General features: G+C 45.7%; 1 protein-coding gene across 3 annotated transcripts in view; it reads right to left on the reverse strand.

The window, feature by feature from the left end:
* KIF6 (kinesin family member 6) overlaps positions 1-21155 on the reverse strand; it is a 296650-nt gene that overhangs the window by 32708 nt on the left and 242787 nt on the right. For all 3 annotated transcript variants that reach the window (XM_081828121.1, XM_081828120.1, XM_081828122.1), the window contains one exon: positions 12838-12888. In XM_081828121.1, the coding sequence (XP_081684247.1) occupies positions 12838-12888 (51 nt within the window). The remainder of the gene's footprint in view (positions 1-12837; positions 12889-21155) is intronic.

The raw sequence follows: 21155 nt of genomic DNA on the forward strand, positions 1-21155 counted from the left end.
AATGTTCTCAGGGCACATGTGACCTTGTGGGACAGCGGTTTTTCTCATGCCTTGAGAGTGAGCATGGGCCTTCCTCCTATAAAAACCTCTAATGATGATGGTTGGTGCGATTTAGTCAATTCTTTTGACTGGCTTATAAGAGACATTTTAGGACTTTTAGGAATTGAGTTGAGGATCCTTAATAAAACTGTCTCCTGCCACTTTGAGAAAACTTATCTGCTACTAGCCAATTTGTAAACCAATCTGTTCGTTTCCAAAAAATTTTTTACACATTAGAGTCAGAAGTGAGTTCTGAGACGGACCACACAGTCAGGCTGGCACATTTTCAAAGTATGATGGCAAGAGCTTGCAAGACAACCAAAATACCCCATATCAAGACAAGGGCCAAAAGAATTTTTTGAAGAGAATTTCCTTAAAGAAAGCTGGCAGTTTGCGTTAAGTCTGCCTTATCCTCTTCACTGGACGCAATGTGTGTGTGGAGGTCCTTCTCCCTCCCTTAAAGATCTTGAGGGGGTTTGAAGACCACTCAGAAAGATTGGTTAGAATCCTCGGGAATCCGTGCATGTGTGTGGGGTGTATGTCGTGTGTGTGTGTGTGCACAGTGGACAGAAATCTGATTCCCATTCAAGAACTCTCTAGCAGGGCATGGGCTGAAGTGTTAGGAGCAAGACCAGAGTGTTCGCCGCTGTGCTCCTGTGGAAACAATGTGGGGTGTACCTACTCCCATCATGGCTGATTTCAAGCTGCCAACATGATGTTCCTGAATTCGGAGCTGGGAAGAGATGCACATGGTCAGCTCTCACGAGCCAGTATGAGCTGGCTCTGCACACCACTTACTCCCTCTAGCACACACTTAAAACTCAGATCCTTTTTTTTCAGCGCAAAAAACTCAGATCCTTTTTTAATAGGGCCAGCCAGAAGGGCAATGGGACCTAAGTAGAAAGAAACTTGGCAGTGGACCACAGGATGCCTGTGGGCTGAGCCCTGCACCTATCTATTTTTCTCCCCTAAGTCCCCCCTCCACCGCCTTCTACTCTTCTGCTACTTGCCCTGGGAGGCTGGCTGGTGGAACAGTGGGCTTCCTTACCCCTTGTTTTCTGTCTGGGCTCAGCCAACGGTGAGCATGGGCAAGTGACTGGAGGCACAGGAGGGGAGAGGGGCTGAGGTGCCATGAGCTGGATGCACTGCTTGACTGAAGGTCATAGCTCCTATCAGATGGCCTGAGTCTTTCTGCACAGCCCTTTCTGTCTTCAGGTTCAGGTAACTGCTCACTCTTCTTGCCCCGTCAGGTCTAGGGGCAGCAATGCTTCCTATTCTGCTGTTGTTACAACCTCTGCGTTTCCCTGAATTCTGCTAACACCTTTATAAACAGGCTTGTATTCAACCCTCTTTACAATACTTAATTTGAATTTTTTTTTTTTTTTTTTTTTTTAGAGAGAGCGCAAGTGAGGGGAAAGGGACAGAAGGAGAGAATATTAAGCCGGCTCCGCTTCAGCACAGAGCCCTATGTGGGCTTATCTCATGACTCTGAGCTAAAATCAAGGGTCAGATGCCTAACGGACTGAGCCACCCAGGCGCCTCACCTAATTTGATTATTGATTTCAGTAATCTGCTTTGTGTTTGGAACCCAGAAAGGCTCAAAGTGGGTAAGCAATTGTCCAATAAGATACATTCCATCAGATCAAGGGACCTCCAGGAACCCATGAAAGTACCCCAAGTGAGGAAGAGTCACGTGAAACATCTGCGGGGCCCAAAGAGTACAAAGCCATGTTACAAAGTACCAGTCAAAGTAACATCTTTACCAACTGCCTTTCCTCCTTCTCTCCAACTCCTTCTTGGAGTCAGGGGAAATTGAGCTCAGCAGACTGAGGGAGGAAGTGTCTTAGAAAGAGAAGGAGCTGATTGTATTCCTTTCCTCCAGGTGGTTAGCCTTAGCTGGGGAAAAGGAGAGAAGTCTTAGCTTTGAGTGAAATTTGAATTGTTGAGACTGTAGTTACAATATAAAATGACCAATGTTTTTTGGTTCTTGTTTGTTTTGTTTGTAATTAACAATGAGGGAGCAACTGAGTTACTGAGCTGTCCAATTTCCATCCAGTGCAGAGGCCGAACTGTCCCTACTGCAAGGACTTAGAGATGGTGGAAGAACAAAAGGGGGGCTTACAAGCACCTCCCCTGCATTGCTCAGTATGTCTGGCAACCCTCTTTAGCTACTAAGTCCCTCCTAGAGGACACAAGGCACCTAGAAAAGGAAATGAGAAGTGGTAAATTTTTTGTTCCCATCTTTAAGTTGCATAGTAATGTGCATACTGACACAAACAGTAGTGAGGAAATGAAAGTTAATCAGAATTGAATTGGGATTTGGTTTTTACGACCACTGCTATCATGGGGATTCCACTTAACAGTAATTTTTGTTTGATCTCTGAACCCTTGGAGTGTAATCCTTCATCGAGTTCTGGAAATTATTATAAACCATTTCAAACATAAAAAAGTTTAGAGAGTGATATAAATAACACCCACATACCGCCTCCGTATTTTGAAAAATTCCATAGTACGCCATAGGTGCTTCCGAGTGTGTGCATGTGTGTTTGAATGAGAATATTGCAGAGCTGGGGGAGGCCTGCTTAGTACCCACCCCCAACCACTATCCCTGCCCCCCAAAGATAACACTGTCCTGATGGTGCTGTAGACCTTCCCTTCTTGCTGGCACACTCTGACCCTGTATCTCTAATATCCCTTAAAATTACTTCATTACTTAGCTATTTCTTGACCTAAGAGGAGGTGGCAGAGGGGTTCTGTTTGTAAGTATTTGTTGGACTGCACATCTGTACATATGTTTTATGCATTTTTCTGTACTTATGTTATCTTGCACCATAACACAAAGCTCCCACTCCCCTCCCCCGATACACAATATCAGCAGTTTTACAATTTACATAAATGGCATCACTCCACATATATCCTTCAGCAATTTTCTTTCTTGCAACCATCATTGTGTTTCTGAGATTTATTCATATTGCTACATGTAGTTCTACTTTATTCATCTTTAATTCTCTATGGTGTTCCATTATATGAATATGAATTATATGAATATATCAGATGATATGAATATATCATAGCTGTAGCTCATTTATCTACCTGCCTACTGAGGGGAACTTTGGGTTAATTTCTGTTCTTGTTTTTGTTTGTTTTTTGGCTGTTCGCCATGATAAAAACAATGCTGGTTTCCTGTTGGTAGGTCTTCCCCAAACTCATGATCAACTTCTTTGGGGAAATGAGCTTTTGGGGAAATGAGTCTTACCTAGCTCCATTACTATGCAACAGAATTGTTCCTAGGGAACACTAATACCTTTCCTGGGCTGGGACTTGCCAAGCACAAATGGTGATTTTTGTCACTTGTGCCAGCTAGAGGGGCCGGCCACCATACATTTTACCTTACCAGATGACATCAAGAGGTTAGAATTTTGTCTTCTATATATTTGACTGGTTATATGTTTATTATACGTTATATATGTTGTATATGTTTGTTATATATTATATATTTGGATATGATTGTATGTTTGCTTGCATAACCCCAAAATTCATATGTTGAAATTGAGTCCCCAGTGGGATGGTATTTAGAGATGAGGCCTTTGGAAGGTAATTAGGTCATGGGGGTGGAGCCCTCATGAAGGGGATTAGTGCCCTTATAAAAAGAGGTCAAAGAGCTTGCTCACCCCTGTTCTGCTGTGTGAGGACACAATGAGAAGCTGGCAGTCTGTGACCCAGAGGAAGGTCTTTACTAGAACCACCATGCTGTCACCCTAATTTCCGGCTACCACCCTCTGGAACTGTGAAAAAATAAATTCCTGTTGTTTATCACGCACCTAGTCTATCGTACTTTGTTATAGCAGCCCCAACTGACTAGGACATTGGTCAAATGCTTAATTCATTCAAAGTAGCATACATGGTTCCCGCACATTTGCATGATGAATAAAATGGCCCTGGCAACTGGTAAAAGGACCATCTTGAACCAGTGCTCAGTGGAAGAGATAGTGACTGGATTTTTGCATGGTAGAGTGATCAGTGGTGCCTATGAGCACATGTGGGTAGAGGGATGTGGTGAATGCAGAAATGTGGCGACCTCCACCAGTTAAGCCAACTGCTGCTGTTGGCCCAGAGCTGTGGTAGGCTCTGCAGCAGGGGGCTGTGTCTGTGGCCTGGGCATCTGGTTGTCTGGTTCCTGGCACTCAGAGATAGGTTCCATGTCGATTTGCTGAGCATATACTCTGTCCTTGACTCCATCACACACACACTTCACCCAGTACTCATACCAGCCCTGGGAGCAGATATTCTTCTCTTAGGGACAAGGAAATGGAAATTCAGGAAGGTTGATGGACAAAGGTCACATGACTAGCAAAGGGTAGAGGCACGATTCAAGCAGGGCCCTCCTGATTCCAAGGCAAGTGTCTTTTTACTAAACCACAGCTGCAGTTCAAGGCTGGCACCAGGGCTGATGCCCAGAGCCTCCTTCTGTTCTCCAGAATGGCTAGTGAGGAAGTCTGGAACTACCCAAAGGGACTGGAGCCTTGGCAATTGGGAACTCGGCAAGGAAATTGGGTGGGGACTCCTCACCCACAGACTCCATCTTGAGCCTGGGAATCTGGCCCAATTTGGCCTCATGTCACAGAAGCTGTGATTAGAATTGACTCAGGTGGAGAGAATTTATTACTGGTCTTACAGAGCCACCTGTGTCCTTCTGGAACCAACTGAGACGACATCTTAGCCTTTGGGGTGGCTGCTTCCTTTACATCCTGCCTTACTCCAGGGGTTCGCATTTTGATCATTCCTTTCTGAGAGGATGAAGGCACCTCTAATCCAAGCCCTCACACGTCTCCCCACCAAGGCTATGTTTCTCGCATGTCTTAAGGAGGTCTGCATTCACAAAGAGGTAAAATCATGACACCTGAGGGTGAGAAGTGTTAGATTCATTTGTTCATTCAATAGGCAACCAGCAAACGCCAGCCTCAGTTTCAGGATGTGCTGGGCACAGGATATCACTTGGTCCGACCACCTCATTTTACAAATGTTGGAACCTAGGCACAGAACAAACCTTTATGGAGGACCTACTGTGTGCCAATCCCTGTGCTCAGTGTTGGGGAAATAAAGATCTCTGTACAGTGGGGGAAATGGATAAAAGATTGAATAATTATCACACAATGTGATAAGTCCTATCACAGAGGTACAAGCGGAATTCTGTGTGAGTCCAGAGGAAACTCAGATAGTTCTGGGGAGGGGACCTGGGAATCTGCCTCTGGAAATGTCTTAGACAGAGCCGCAAAGTCTGAAGGAAGATATGTTAAAAGCTGCAGAACCTTTTCTTCAAACAAAGGCTTCACGGCAAAAAGAGAAATAGAAGTTGCTTTGGTTGAATCAGGGTGGGCAAAAGTCCTGGGGCCCTGCCGCTTGCACCCTGGCTCTCCTCCCCCTCGCCTCATGCTCCCTAAGAACACTTAGGTCCCAGAGAACCCATTCTGAAAACTACTGAGCTAGAGAATGCAGGAAGGTCCCCTCCAGTTCCATCCCAATCAGTGGTTCCTCCCCATAGCCTGGACTTCATGGTTTCATGTTCTGACTGGATCATATGAGGTGCTCAGTGAAGTCTGATAAATAAATGGATGACATCTGACCTTTTGCTTTCTCTCAAGTTTGTTATCCCCAGGAGCAGAATTCCAAAAAAGCAGTTCCAGATTCAGTCTTAAACAACAGTTTGGAGAGGCAGAGGGATGGCAGAGGCCTCGGTCTAGAGAGCAGCAGGGATGGCTCAAGAGGCCACTGAAGGAATTCTGTTCTGGAGAAGAGAGCCCCTTGGCAGACTCTAAGCTGGGACAACGCAGTAGAATAGGCAGCCTCTGGCCTCAGTGGCTCTCCCAACTCTCCTCAGGGCGCCTGCTGGGGACGTGGAGCTGTCACTGCCCTATTTTCAGGGTCAGGGAGCACACACCACCCAGGGGCAATCCAAGGGTCCACGAGGCACTGCAACCACAATAGACTGTTCTTGGGGGCTTTTTTTTTTCAAAGGATTTCTGCTCCTGGGGTGGTGAGAGGGGTGGGGGAGGGGAGAGGAAGACTGGTATTCAAGAGGCTAGTATGGGGGGGGGGGGGAATCTCAGGATACCATTTGGAACCTGCCAATGTCATGCTCACGGATTTTTATTTATTAATCATTATTATTTTTATTTTCTGTAACAGTATATTAAAAAACATGCCTACACATAGAAGCAATGGAACGTTCCAGGAGGTTATGTTTTCACAGAAGTTGGGTCAAGGGATAAATGCAGAGAAAGGTGTGGTATTATCCAACATGGACAGCTTGTGTGGGGCACATCTGTGAGCTTCTCAAGGGCTGTGATCTCCCCACTTCCATCTACCATAGAACAAAAGAATGGACTGACCACCTACCCACAAGGGGCCAGGCCAGTCTGCAGGGCAAGTGATCAGTGTGCGGCAACCTGGGGCAGCATCATATCTCAGCGGGTGATGTCGGCAGCAGATTTACTCAGACAGCCAGACGTCCCAGAAGCCCTCCCTAAGTTTGGGCTGGAAGCATGTGTGCCCAGAGGAACAGTCCAGAGCAGGGCAAGTGGGCAAGGGGCTGGGGGTGGGGTGGTACAGATTATTTACTCATCAGTCAGAAATGCTGAAGAATTGGAATGACTGCTTGGGGGCTTTCTTTTCTTAAAAGGCCTCTTTGACCAAAGCTTCCTTGCTCAAAAATGTTCAGTGGCTCAACTGCCCATAAGATAAATGCTCAGATTCAAGGCTTTCAGTGAAACTGGCCCAACTCACCATTTTAGATTTTCCCTCCACTACTTCAAATAACTCCCCAAGAAAGTCCTCTCCCTCTACCCTCCACACACAAAAACACATACCCCACACAAAACATACACACACCCCACACAACCACACATACATATACACCCCACACATACCACACACACACACACACACACCCCACACCCTCCACATGACAACTATCTCCCCACTCTGTTCTGAACCTCATGGTTCGGCGTAGGCCTGTGGCCTTGGTGACAACTGCCAGGGGCCACTCCCTCTGATAAGTTCCCAAAGCTCTCATGGCCTGTCCCTCTCACCTGACACATTTCACATACTGCTAGTGCCATGTGTCTCAAATCTGAATCACAGGCATTTGGTAGAGTTTTGACTGTGGGCAGAAAAAGAGCTTGTCCCTGATCAAATATTGCTCAAAAGAGACACTTAAGAGAGAGGCCATAGACCACATTCCTGGGGCTAGCTTCTCCTGGTTTTATTCCTGCTCTGTTGCAACCATCAGAAAGCAGAGTACCTGCAGCAGATTACCTCGCCGCTCCTATAAATGTTCTCAATGAGTTATGCTTTAATGTCAGGCCTCTTGCTTTTGTTGAGGGTCGATATAAGAATCATCTGGTGGAACAACATTTCGGTATCTTTTGTAAGACTGCTGTTGAAGACATCGTTCACTGTGTCACTCAATGTCTTTTAATAAGAATCTGCACAATAAATTCTGGGTTGTGTTTCATTCCAGGAAGAAATTCTATTTCTGCAGATAAATTAGTTAGAATGCTTCCTGTTGTCAGAAAATGAAAACTACATAACTCTGGGTGCTTTGCGTTTTGCTTAGTGGCTAGATAAGCGAGAGTCAAATTTATTGCCACTGTATTGTGATCGGCTCAGCTGTGGGGTCCAAAAGCACTTACTCCTTCTACTTCTTTTAAATGGACTTATTTTATGTTCAAATGTCCCATTATACTTTTGCAAGATGTGTGAGTCTGGAAGTCATCTGGGAAGCATTGATTTGGCCTATTTATTGCCCATGCTGGGTGCGAGGGTTACAAAGATTATTCAGTGCACCCGCTTTCCAGGAGCTCACATTTCAGCATGGAGAATACAGCTCTGAAAAATACACATTACAAAATAAGGTTGGTACCTTCTAGAGGTGTGTGAGGCTGGAGGACAAAGCAGGCTTGGGGAGAAGGGGCCAGGCAAGGCTTCATGACAGAGGCCAAGGCTGAATCCGTTTGGGGCTACGGTGGGAAGAGGGTAGTGAATAGGATAGTATGTGTAACTAAATCCAAAATTAGATAAAGAGTTACCTTTTTATGTGTATTTCCCCTTACGATGGCTAGAGTAGAAACCCTCTGAGGGCAGGCATCGGATCTCTGTCCCTCTGTGAACTCCACGATGCCCTGCACAGGGCTGAGGGTGACATGGTGTGGTGGTTACCACACGGGCTCTGGACATGCGTGTCTGTTCACATCCCTGAGCTGAGCAAAGTTAGGCAGGTTCACTTAACCCCTTTGGGATTTAACTGTAAAGTGAGGGTAACAGTAGTATCTCCTTCATGGGGATTTCAGGAGCATTAAAGAAGAAGCTACACATAGAGAGCCTGAGCTCTCTCTAATAATAATATATAAGAATATATAATATAATCACATATATATAATGACTATATAATAATAATATATAATAATGCCAGGCACACGCCAAGTTCTCAAGGAACATTTGCTGATTAGCCTCATCTGCATTACGGACAATGTTATACCATTCAGGGCGGCTTAGTACAATAAAGTGGGAAAACCACACGCAACTAAATGCAGCAAAGCAATTTCAACCCAACCAGCTGAATCTAGTTCAATTAATATCAGTTCCAAATGATGCCTGATTAAAAATAGCATTGTTTTCTTGTTTCCTGAAATGATATGTGGGAGTAGGCTCTCCTCTAAGACAAGAGGAACATTTGTTTGTTGACGATATTCATAGAACTGATCATTGATGTTTCTCTTAAAGGACCCAAGACTCTGGCTGTTATATCGAGGGCACACCCCGGGCCCTATGCTTCTCCTGCCCCACGTCTGTCTACCCTGGTTTCCCTGTCCACTCACTTTCTAAAGGGCCAGCTTTCCCTGGGTAGGCAGTAAATGAAGGAAGAAGCATCATCTAGATATTCAGCCAGGAAGAGAAGTCTTTCTAAGAACACATACGTGCACAAAGCTGGTGCTTATCTGGATGGCCATGCGGTGGTGACAAATGTTGAACCACCAGCTCTCTGGGGGAGAAAAGCGCCCCAATTTATAATAAAATTTGTCAATTTCCGTGGCGTAACTAGTCCCACGAGGCTGGTTTGAAGCTGCCGGGGTGACGTCCCTGCATGTGGAATTGGGAAGAGATGCACAGTAGCGCAACCTAAGACAGCATTTCCATGATAAAGACACAGTAGTAGCAGATAATCCCAAGAGCAGAGATAATAGTAAAACGTAGTAAATTACAGATGGTCCCCAACTTACGATGGTTCAACTGAGGATTTTTTGGCTTTCGGATGGTGCAAAAGTGATGCCCACTTAAGGGAACTCTACTTTGAATTTTGAGTTTTTATTTTTTCTCAGGCTAGCGAAAGGAAGCATGCCAGGCTTTTGTGACGCTGGGCAGTGGCAGGGGCCACAGCTCCCGGGCTGCCATGTGAACAACTGATACACTCAACCACCCTGTACCCATACAGCCACTCTGTTTTTCACTTTCAGGACAGAATTCAATCCATTACAGGAGCTACTCAACACTCTATTAAGAATGGGCTTTGGGTTAGGTGATTTTGCCCAACTGTAGGCTACTGTAAGTGTTGTGAGCATGTTTAAAGTAGGCTAGGCTAAGCTAGATGTATTGTAGGTTAAGTGTATTGAACGCATTTTTGACGATATTTTCAACTGATTATGGGGTTATCAGGATGTAACCCCACTGTAAGTCAAGGAAGATCTGTAATTAGAAAGTGATAACTATTGAGTATTTGTTGCCTTTGTATTTTAATATAATTTAATAGTGAGTTTCTATAATTTAATTTTTTAAGATTTTTTAAATTTATTTGAGAGAGAGAGAAAGTGCGTGTGCAGGTGCAGGTGCAGGATGGGGGGAGGGGCAGAAGGAGAGGGAGAGCGAGAATCTTAAGCACACTCCTCGCTGAGCGCAGGGCCCTACACAGGGCTCGATCCCACGACCTTGAGATCATGACCTGAGCTGAAATCAAGAGTTGGATCCTTAACTGACTGAGCCACCCAGGCGCCTCTCTTTAATTTTTTTTTTAAGATTTTATTTATTTATTTGACAGAGAGACACAGTGAGAGAGGGAACACAAGCAGTGGGAGTGGGAGAGGGAGAAGCAGGCTTCCTGCAGAGCAGGGAGCCCGATGCGGGGCTCGATCCCAGGACCCTGGGATCATGACCTGAGCTGAAGGCAGATGCTTAATGACTGAGCCACCCAGGTGCCCCTCTAATTTACTTTTTAACAACAGCTGTGTCTTACCATGGCTCCCCAAATTTCTGAAATGGTAATGGTCGCTCTTGCGATGGGTGCAGAGCTGGCTCCAGCCCATCACCGGATCTACAGTGTCTTCCACATGGCATCCCTCATGTTGCCATTAAATCTTTGCTCCGCTGAGATACAAGATTGCTTTTACACACATTTTCTTAGGCATACACCCACTCATACATACACAGACATATTCTTACGCAAAATACGTGAGAAAACCTCTCCTGCTCAGCCTTGCTCATTACCCCCTCCCCTCTTCCCCCCAGAACAACCAACCAACCTGACCTACACTTTCATGGAAACCTCAGAACATGGAGGCAAAAGAAAGAAACAATACCAGAAGGGAATACTTAAAATGGAGGAAGAGTAGACAGGAGACAAAGGAAGGAGAAAAGAGAGTGAGGAGGGCAAGAGCAGAAGTCGTCACCCCCCATTCCTCCCCTGGAAGCCCCAAGTACAGGGCACCAGGGTATACTGAACACTAAATACACCAAGCTGCTTTGGGTCTCCCCAGAACCCTGGTTCCTAGCCCTCGGCCCCAACTCTGGCCTGAGTGGAGAGGGTGAAGGCAGGAAACGGCTCTATAAACAACGTGTTGCAATAAGGGGTTTCTCCCCATGAGAAGAACTCTGAAATGTGGTCCCCAGGGGACTCGTGAGCACTGGCTGTTCCAAAGCTCTGTCAGACAAGCTCCTGAGAAGTCTGGACTAAAAACATGGCATTTAAGCTCAAAATGGCAGCTGGGAGATGTTAACACTTCTTTTCTAATTGGGATAGTGCGCTTTTAAAATAAATAGGTATTTCAAATGCTCTTAATTAGACTTCCATCCAGAGTGTTTTCCATCTGAAGCCTGCTGATTACTTCAGGCAAAGCTGGGCCCTGTTGAACCTGACACCTGCTGTAATTCAGGAGAAGGCTCCCAGAGAGATGAGCAAGAGGAATTATGGGGAAGACATGCAGCTATTTCCCACAGGCCCAGGACTGTCTGGGATGGGGGTGTCGGAGAGGATGGAGCATCTCTTGCCCTGAAAACCTCAGGAATTGACCAGTGTTTTCCAGTCATTTTTTCTAGTCACTCAGCCTCGTGAAGACTGGAGAATAGACCAGATGGCAGCCCTCAGATGCAGGGCCTAGTGGCAGTCCTTAGGGATGACTCCCCACCCAGTGACCTATTTGCGAGGTCCGAGGGTCACCTTGGCACAGCTGCCCCACAGAGGTCCTTAAGACCCTTCCTAGCCCAGCCCTGTGAATCGGGGCCCCGGGGGGAGTCCTGGCTGCTTCCTGGAGAAGCACTCAGGAGCATCTCAGCCCTGACTCCCTGCCTGCATCTCTGGTGATGGGAGGGCAGGCCCAGCACGTTGGCCTGACCTCTCAGTGCCAGGGTCCATGGAGGGAAGCTCAAGTTCTGGTCAGTGTGCCTCAGGCTTCCTCCTTCCTTGTTTCTGATGCAACCAGTGGCTATGTGATATGATCATTACTCTAACTGAAACTAAACAACCCGCCTTCCTAATAATCCAAATTATTGGGGTTCAGTGGGTCATCCCTATGACACTGGGGGTCTCCTCCATCTCCTCTCTAGATGTCCTGGGTGCTGGACTTCTCTGATTTCAGGTGGTTCCAGGGGCCAGGGCATCTCAAGTGGAACCCTTCATTTGGAATACATGAATTGCTTATTTCATCGCCATAAGTGCTTGGCCAGCTGGAGAGGAAACAAGGGGGTCGTGCCCCAAATACCGGCTCCACCAGGCTTTCTGGGAGCTGAACTCTCCTCCCAGGTGACTTCCTTGGGTCCCATATCAAAAGGGGGCATTTTCTGCAGCTGTCCACTGCTTAAAAGGTGCCAAGTTTCCCTTAGCATATCACTGTGTCGGTTAGTGTTTGCATTATTAATGTGTTAAGTGAGCCCATCATTGTTGGCAGTGAATGGCATGGGGGCTAAGAGCACCACGTGTGGACTCAGAGACCTGGCTTCACATCCTAGTTTCAATGATTCCTAGCCATGTAACCCTGGGCAAGTCATTAAATTGCCCTCATCCCAAAAAATGCACTTACTTCTGAGGACAGTCACGAGGCAGAAAGGAGACCAAGCACACACAGCAGTGCACAGGGGTGGTTCAGAAAAGAGTCGCTGTCTTCATCACTCATGGTTGTTGTTAGGATTCATTAGTAGTAGCTCTGGAAAGCTCAGAGTAGAGCTCTGAGAAGCTGGGGCTTAGGGGTGAACTTGGGTTGGGGTGTGGGGTGAAAAGGTCAGGAGATGAGGCAGCAGCTAGGAAGGTGGGGTGCCAGTCTGGACAACTGGGAGCAAGCATGCAGGATGGGGGTAACTTGTCCCAGAGAGCAGAGAGGAGGAGCATCCAGAGGAAGCTGCACTGACAGCAAACCTTGCCTTCCTTAACCTTCTTGAGGGTTCTAGATGGATTATCTGTTAGCTGGGTCTAGGTTTCCAAGACCACACAGCTTGTATTACCTTCACCTTCTTCCTGCATCTTCACTTCGTACCCACCTAGAGCTACCTGCTGCATATGCCGCTGGGTGATTTCTTCCTTCAGGCGACCTGTCAAAGACACAAAGGAAAACCACTAGTGAGTTTCCTGCAGGCTGGAGGAAGACTTTACCTCAGAAGCAGGTTGCAAGCAAAAAAACCCCCAAAACAAAACAAAAACAAGGTAGAGGAAGGAAGATAAAAGTGGGCATAGCTTCCAAGAAGAGCCCTCCAGGCACTGGGTGGTGTTGGAAGAACAGGCTGGCTGGCATGCTGGCATCTTGGCACATCAATGTAAATACACATTTCACCTTTGGGTTCAGTTACCTTAGTCTGTCACTTGTAACCTTTGTTAGGGCCCTAGTCTCTTCAATAGTTCTATCTGTCTGTTATTAATGGAAGGAGAGGCAGGATTGGATCTTATAATAATTTACAGGGCCACTTTTAAATCTACTTTTATTCTTTTAAGCTGTATGAAACTGTGTCAAGGAAAAAAATGGTTTTAGTTAAGGATAACCTTAATATGAACACAGCAGTTGATCATTTACTATGAAACATATATTATTTATTCTAGGTTGCATTAATAAAGGTATAGTGTGTAGTTGAAGGAAGGTGATGGTGGTGAACTCTGCATATGTACGCTGTAGTGGTCAGACCACAGTTGGCATTTGTTCTGGGAGTTACTCTTCATAAGGAATGTTAGTAAAATAGAAAATATTTATAGAAAATGGTGAGGGATCTAAAACTATGCCATATGAGAAATATTTGAGGTGATCTGAGATGTTTAGATGGAGAAGGAAAGACTTGGAGGGAGAAGAGGCTCAGAGATAATCACTGTCTTTAAAAATCTGAACGTTGTCAGGGTGCCTGGGTTGCTCAGTTGGTTAAGCATCTGCCTTTGACTCAGGTCATGATCCTGGGGTGCTGGGATCAAGCCCTCATCAGGCTCCCTGCTTAGCGGGGAGTTTGCTTCCCCTCTCCCTCTGCCCCCCCACCCCACTCATGCTTTCTTTCTCTCTCTCAAATAAATAAATAAAATCTTTTAAAAAAATTAAAAAAAATCCAAACGTTGTCATTTGGATGAGAGAACAGATTTATCTTGGTCCTCTCCCTGAGGGCAGAAGTCATGTTGAATAAAGACAGACTAGGGGCTCAATAAGAGGGAAGAAACAGTTCACAATGAAGACTGTCTCCACATGGATTAAGTTGTCTCAACCTGGACTACATTTCCCGGCAGAGCAGTGAGTCCTTTCCTGACAGTGTTTGAGAAGAGGCTGGGTGATAGTCTTCGGGGTGTGAGAGCGAGAACTCCTGCCCTGGGGAGGACTTGGGGTGAAGTGACCTCCAGTGTTCCTCTATCTCTACTATACTTCCATGATTTCATGCTGGAAGGAGGGGTGAAGCACCCCACCCCCTGGGTTTGTTTATATCCAAGGGCTCAGCACACTTGTTAAAATGTCATTGCTGTCTGCATCACGTGTCCCATTCACGAGATGTGACCGGGCCCCTGGGGACCCCGAGAGAGCCTGGGAACTTCACCGCTCCCTTGTCTAATGTATTCCTTTCTTTACATAAAGTACATTTGACACCTCAAAGGCGATAGCTGAACTGAGTTTTTGAAAGATGAGTAGACAATGAAGCAGTCACAGGAGACCCCGTCACTCACAGAAAGTTCTAGGGCATCTCTATAGAATGCTATGACTGGGAGGGACGGCAGAGGTCATTCACTTTAACGTCCCGCCCCATTCAGGAGCCCCTGCTACTTGTATGACTTGTATGTATCCAGGCTGTTCCACTGATTAAGTTGTATAAACAGTAACTCCTGATGTGATGTTGACACTTGCTTCCCTTAACTTCCAGGTTTGGACCTGGTCGGTTCTCTGGAACAGCATAGGAGAAGGATCCTCTCTCATTGGCAGTGAGGATCTGAGTATGCCATGTCTCCACCTGGACTTGTCCTCTCTGGGTTAAATGTCACCAGTTCCTTCAGCTCCTGCCAGAGCGCCAGTCTGCGCCTTGCCTTCCATGTGTCCCCACGGGAGAGGACTACGCGCAGAGAGGAAGCCAGGGATTGGGCATAAGCAGTGGGAAACCCTAATTTCAAGTGGGGAAGGGTAAGAATTTAGGGAATGTGTTGGGCGGGGGGAGAGGTGGAGAAGTGGAAATCTGGCCCAAGGGTGAGAATTGGACCAGCCTGGCACCTGTGCCTCCTTCCGGTTGAGACGGGGTGGGGACTTGCTCCTTTGGAGGACACACTGGGCTGCATTCCTCCTTGGGAAACCGTCTCCCAACGAGGCTCCCGACAGCTTGTCTCCCTGACCATGGGCCTCCCCAATGAGAGGTCTCCTCACCTACATGCCTCCCACCCTCATGCCTCACCCCCGTAGATGTTCAGTCTCGCATGGCATGATTTCCCCTGCTCCCAGCGGAATGACAGACCGGGGTCCCTTCTCCAAACCCCGGGGAAGCAGGGTTAGATTCTCCACGGCCCCCAGCCTGGGAAGAGCTGCTCATGTAAATAAAGAGGGGAATTTGCCCCCAGGACTGTCAGATCTATAGACTCCACAAACAGAAATACCTACTCCCAGAACAATGAGCCATCCTGAGGGGACCACAGGTGGGTCTTTATAATGCTCATATTGAGAGAGGTAGGTTTAATGTGCGTATGGATGTTCAGTTTGGGTGACTTGGCTAACGTTGACTACCACATGGTGATTTTTGTTTCTGAGATGTTCCCAAACAAGCATCTAAAAATAGCCTTATAGCTGATACCTAATTGCATTTTCTAACAGAGTCATTCTTCATGTGAAGATAACGGTCTCTGCAATCGGCTGGATCTTGCAGTTCCACAGGTTTTGGCAAAAGAAGGAGTTGAGGGGGAAAGCAGAATTCACTCAGCATGAGACTTGCTGTCATTAGCATGGTGATAAATTTGCTGGTTTTGGCCTGGGTTCCTGGACACATCCCCATCCTGAGGTATGGAAAAGAGATGAAACGGAAACAGAGAACTCCCAGCCTGAGGCAGGAGATGGTCAGGGAGGGCAGCTGGGGCGTGGAGGGATGGGGGAGGCTCCACTTGTAGGTGAATGGTGGTACTTAGTAATTCTGTCTCCAGTAACTTACAATAGTGCATGCCAGAAACACCCTCTCTCCCTTTCTGATTCATTGATAGCCAGAATGGGGATGTTAGTAGGGGGCGGAGGGGTACTTGGAACCTGCAACCACCCTGGGGAGCTCCAGTGGAGATGCATGACCTTCCTAATCACCACATGTGGGGTGGTGTGGCATAGAGTTTTTCTGTACCAAGTAGTTCATATGAAAAATATTATCATCATGCAGAAGCAACACTTATTTTTTTACAATGATAATCTTTTGGATAAAACAATTTTCCTCAAGCTTCACATTTTATTTTGCATGCCTGGCAGTTTGGAGTTGTTCACCAAGGGAAAGCTGCTTAGCTGATCCAGAGCAGAGCGCTTCACTTTTGACCCCCGCCCCCCGGCAGAATATGGCCATCTGCAGGCTGCTTGCACAACTTCCGTGATGCGGTGCCTTACTGAGGATGCTGACATCACGACCAGGGAGTAAATATTTCTCGCTCATGCACTGTATGTTGAGCACCATGTTAAGTGCTAGGCTAGAATATACAGACTATTTAAGAAGTCTCTTCTAGTTCAAGAAAGCTAGCCTGATACAGGGGACCACAAACAGGGTGCCGGCATATTCTTCCTTTTAAGAGCTGGACCCATGACAGACCTTGCTCTTCCCTCATGGATGGTTTGTATTCCTGTTGAGCCTGGGTTGGGCTCTTCAACACAGCACTTTGGGCAGCTATAACCATTCACTGGGAGTTGACCTCGAGATGAAGCAAACCTCTTTGCCATTTTGGTTAAACTAGAAGATAATTAGAGACTTGTAGGTCTACAGATTTTAAGTTCAAATCCCAACTCTGCTACTTCTAGTAGGGCAGGTTACTTAACATTTCTGAGCCTCCATTTTATCCTTTGAAAAATGGGTCATAGTAAAATAACTGGGATAATAACCATTTTACCATCTCTCAAGACGTTTGGGAGGATAAGAGATAACATGTCAACGTATGTGACACACCAGACTAGTTTAACCATGAAGGCACTTTCAGACATATGGAAAGGATACTATATTCAGAAGATGACAGGTCTGAAGGACGAGTGGTTAAATGTCAAATCAATGGTAGACTTAAGCTTAGAGGAGGAAAGGTGGGTTATCGGCATTAGGAAAGGCATCATCACTAATGGTGAGCCTTGGGTGGATTCTGAAGGGAGCAGAGGTGTTAAGGTGAGGGTGGGGAAGACACTGCAGTCAACGATGATGGTGGGGGCAACAATGGTGGACAAGGCCAGGCATACACTGGTTTGGGGTGGGGATTGGAAGGGAGGGCTTGAATGGAGCAGTAGGGCTGGGAAAGACTAGAGTCTAGGGTCCAGGGTCATTACTAAGGGCTCTGGACCCCAGTGAAAATCTGTTCTTCTATTTGACTCTATTACTATAGCATTTCAGTAAAATCAAATTAAAGTAAACTTCAGTAGCAGGATTGGGGTGTGGGGAGAGGACACAGAATTGTATCGCCTGCTTGAGGGGCCTCTTTGAAGGGAAAGTCTAGTTAGTGGGTCTGAATTCAGAGTGTGGATTTCAGCTGTGACGTGGGATGCCAGTTTCTTTGTACTCTAACACAGAGGACTGTGATTTCCAAAAGGTTAGACTCCCCAAAGACGGTTTGTAAGGCTATTTGTAAAATTAATGGGCCCAGCATAAATTATGTGTGTAATGCTTAGATGAATTTCCAACAAACAGGAATATGTAAATCCTTTGAAGTCTTAAGATCAGGCATATTCATCTCCTCCTTGCTAATATCTCTTTCATCAGGTTGTATCTAAACTTGTTTGGATAATTTGAAAATCGATTGAGGCAGGACCTACCTCTTCCCACCATAGCAATGATGAATAAAATAAAACAAGAGAATATTAAGGAGACTTTGCTAAATTAGCTTTCAAGACAGATTTCTGAAGACCTGAAGTGGGACAGAAATGAAGACTGGTCAGGGGAGCCCAAGTTTTCAGCTGGCAGGGCTCTAGGTCAGGAAGCAGGAAGGTGACTAAAAGTGCACCATGCAAGCAAGACACGGTCTGAAGCTGCAGGGTGGGGTGAGAGGCCCCTGCCACCCCACCTGTGACTGAAGGGGGACTGAGGAAAAAAAGTGCTGCTAGATGTTGCCAAGGGCTATGGTTCATGTCCTACTATAAGCCCAAGGAGGAAGAAGGTTTCACACGCAGCTACTCTCAGTTGCCACACCAAGCTGCCCCCTGAGGCTCTGCCCAGATGGGCCACATCCCAATATGGCCATGGAGCAGTCACTCCATTGTCTTTCAGATGGGGGGCCTGGAGGGTCTGCCAGATAGAGAGGGATGAGCAGAAACGGACAGAGGGAAAGAGAAAGGAATAAAATGTGTTTCATTAAAAATGGACCTGGCCAGACAAATGCCAAAATGTATGACTAAACCTAATGCTAAAAAAAGATAGTAAAATTAATAGCTAGAACATGAATTCATTAGAGACGAAAGTAATTTTTTTGATAGACAGAGACATTTATTGATGCAGACTCACAAAGGGTTGAATTAGTCTTATTCTTTAGTTAACAGCACATTATCCTTGTCAGTATGGATAAAGCCCTGCATGTATGTGTGAGTGTGTGTGTGTGTGTGTGTGTTTATCCCCATGCCTTATGCCCCATCTCTACTTCCCCTTCCCTTATGCCTCTACTAGGTGGCCCTTCTGATTGGTTTGATATATACTCTTTTATCACATATATTCTTACATTTCATGTTAAAGTTTTCTGTGCAATTTTTAAGCGATGAAAGAAATACTGTGCTACAGATTGCATTCTGTTTCCTATTTCCTTGCTAGCACTGTGTTTTTGACATCTATCCATTTTGCTGCATGTGCATCTAGTCCTCAGTTTCTAACTATTGCATACATTGCATAGTGTGTACCCCAACCTTTTACTCCCCTTCCCGGAGGGTAGGACAACTGGATAGCTTCCCACTCCCATTAACACCAGTAGCGCTGTGACGGCCATGCTGGAACATGAAGTCTTACAGGTCTGTGAGAGAAGCCCCTGCTGGGTCTCAGCAGATCTGTATTAATTTGAGGTGCTGCCTCCATAATGACCGTACCACTCTAGGCTCCCGAGACAGACTTAAAGTAAGTATGATGAGAATACTCAAAGAGATTAATGACGGCTTATGTTTTCTTTAAAAGGAATAAGAAATCATAGAGCAACTAGGTATGAATAAGAATGAAACAAGAATAATAGGTGGATAGGAAAGATGTTTTGAAATGAAAAATAGAGTCATTGACACAAATAACCAAGAACAATAGAGGGAATAAGGGAATAAACCCCAGACTGGACATATTTTTTAAAAAGATATTTATTTATTTATTTATTTATTTACTTAGAGCTCTAGTGGGGGGAGGGGCAGAGGGAAAGAGGGGAGAGAATCTCAAGCAGGCTCCATGCTGAGCACGGAGCCCTATGCAGGGCTCCATCTCACGACCCTGAGATCATGATCTGAGCTGAAACCAAGAGTCGGATGCTTAACAGACTGAGCCACCCAGACGCCCCTAGACTGGACATATTTTAAAGGTGAATTAGTGATTGGAAAGATACTATGGAAAAAGTCACTCCACACCCACCTCAAACGTGGAACAGAGAGCAAGACAGAAAATGGGAAAAGGCAGTTAGAAGTCCCAGAAGGGAGACTGACAGGTTTCATTACATGTCTGACAAGAGTTCTAGAAGAAAGGGGGGGGCACCTGGGTGGCTCAGTCAGTTATGCATCTGCCTTTGGCTCAGGTCATGATCTCAGGGTCCTGGGATCTAGCCTGGAGTTGGGCTTCCCTGCTCAGTGGGGAGTCTGCTTCTCCCTCTCCCTCTGACCTCCACTTGTTCTTGCTCTCTCTCATTCAAATAAATAAATAAATGAATAAATATTAGGAAAAAAAAGATTTCTAGAAGAAAGGAAGTAGGCATGCTGAAGAAGCAGTATTGGAGAAGACAGCAGGCGTGCTTTTCCAGAAAGATGTAAGCCATTGGGTTGCGAGTGCACTCTGAGCATGCAGCAGTGCAAAGAAAGACAAATCCACACCTGGACATGTTGCAGTGGACAACTGCAGATCTTCAGGGAAGAAGAGCCCCTGTCCCTAGCTGCCAGGGGACCTGTAACAGAACTCCTTAGACAGCAGCCCACATCTCAGCCATAGCAATGGGTGCTGGGACAATGTAGGAAAGTAACTGTCAACCTGAATTTTATACCTAGTCCAACTTTCATTCATAAATAAGGGCACAATAAAGACATTTTCTGTCATAAGAGGACTAAGAGCATTTACCACCCACAGATTACCACTCCCCAGAAAGGGGTCAACTGAGATGTTCAGTATATGGATGTTCAGTATATGGACTCTGGAGCCAGGTGCCCTAATTTGCAGAACAGCTGGGCTACCTACTGTGCACCATTGTGCAAGCTAGTGAATGGCCCTGCACCTCAGTTTCTCATCTACGAAACAGGGTTAGTACTAGTATCTGCTGTGAGGACTGAATTAGGTCACCTAGGTAACATGCTTAGAAGAATGCCTGGGATATAAGAACCATATAAGTGTAAAAAGTTATCATCATGATCAGCAAGAAGAAAAATTAACACGGAGAAATATGTAGGAAAAAGAAACAGTGATGAGCATAAAAAGGAGTAAGTAAGAATACTTAACTACTGACCATAAAAACTCTGTGCGTGAGTGTGTGTGTGTGTGTGTGTGTATGAAAACTAAAACTTGAAGCCATAATAACAAGATAGAGATAAGATGAGGGGATGTTCAGGCTACAGCCCTGGAGGTGGGTGGGTAGAGGGTATATTTGCAATAACCACAGACATTGTTATAGTTCCTTTTAAACTCTAGAAGAATAAATACATACTATAACAACCAAATCAATAGAGGATCAGAAAAAAGGCAGCGGGGAGGACTGCAGGGAAATAATGTCAAAATTTTAATAATTCAGTAGAGCAGGAAAGGAGAAAAAGGAAGCAAAGAAGACAATGGGGGAAAAAGGGCATAAATGATCCTGTGTTTGATCAAACAATGACAAGAGCCTTATATACGTGTGTATAAAACTATGTGTGTGCATGGCACACACACACATCTATACGGCCATATGAACATGGAGGTAATTTTATTTTTAATTAATTAATTCATTAATTAATTTTTAAGAGAGAGTGCACAAGGTGGGGGTTGAGGCAGAGGGAGAGAGTGAA

This window comes from Leptonychotes weddellii, chromosome 8 (genome assembly GCF_054177405.1).
Source record: "Leptonychotes weddellii isolate Sample4059 chromosome 8, ASM5417740v2, whole genome shotgun sequence".
Taxonomy (NCBI): domain Eukaryota; kingdom Metazoa; phylum Chordata; class Mammalia; order Carnivora; family Phocidae; genus Leptonychotes; species Leptonychotes weddellii.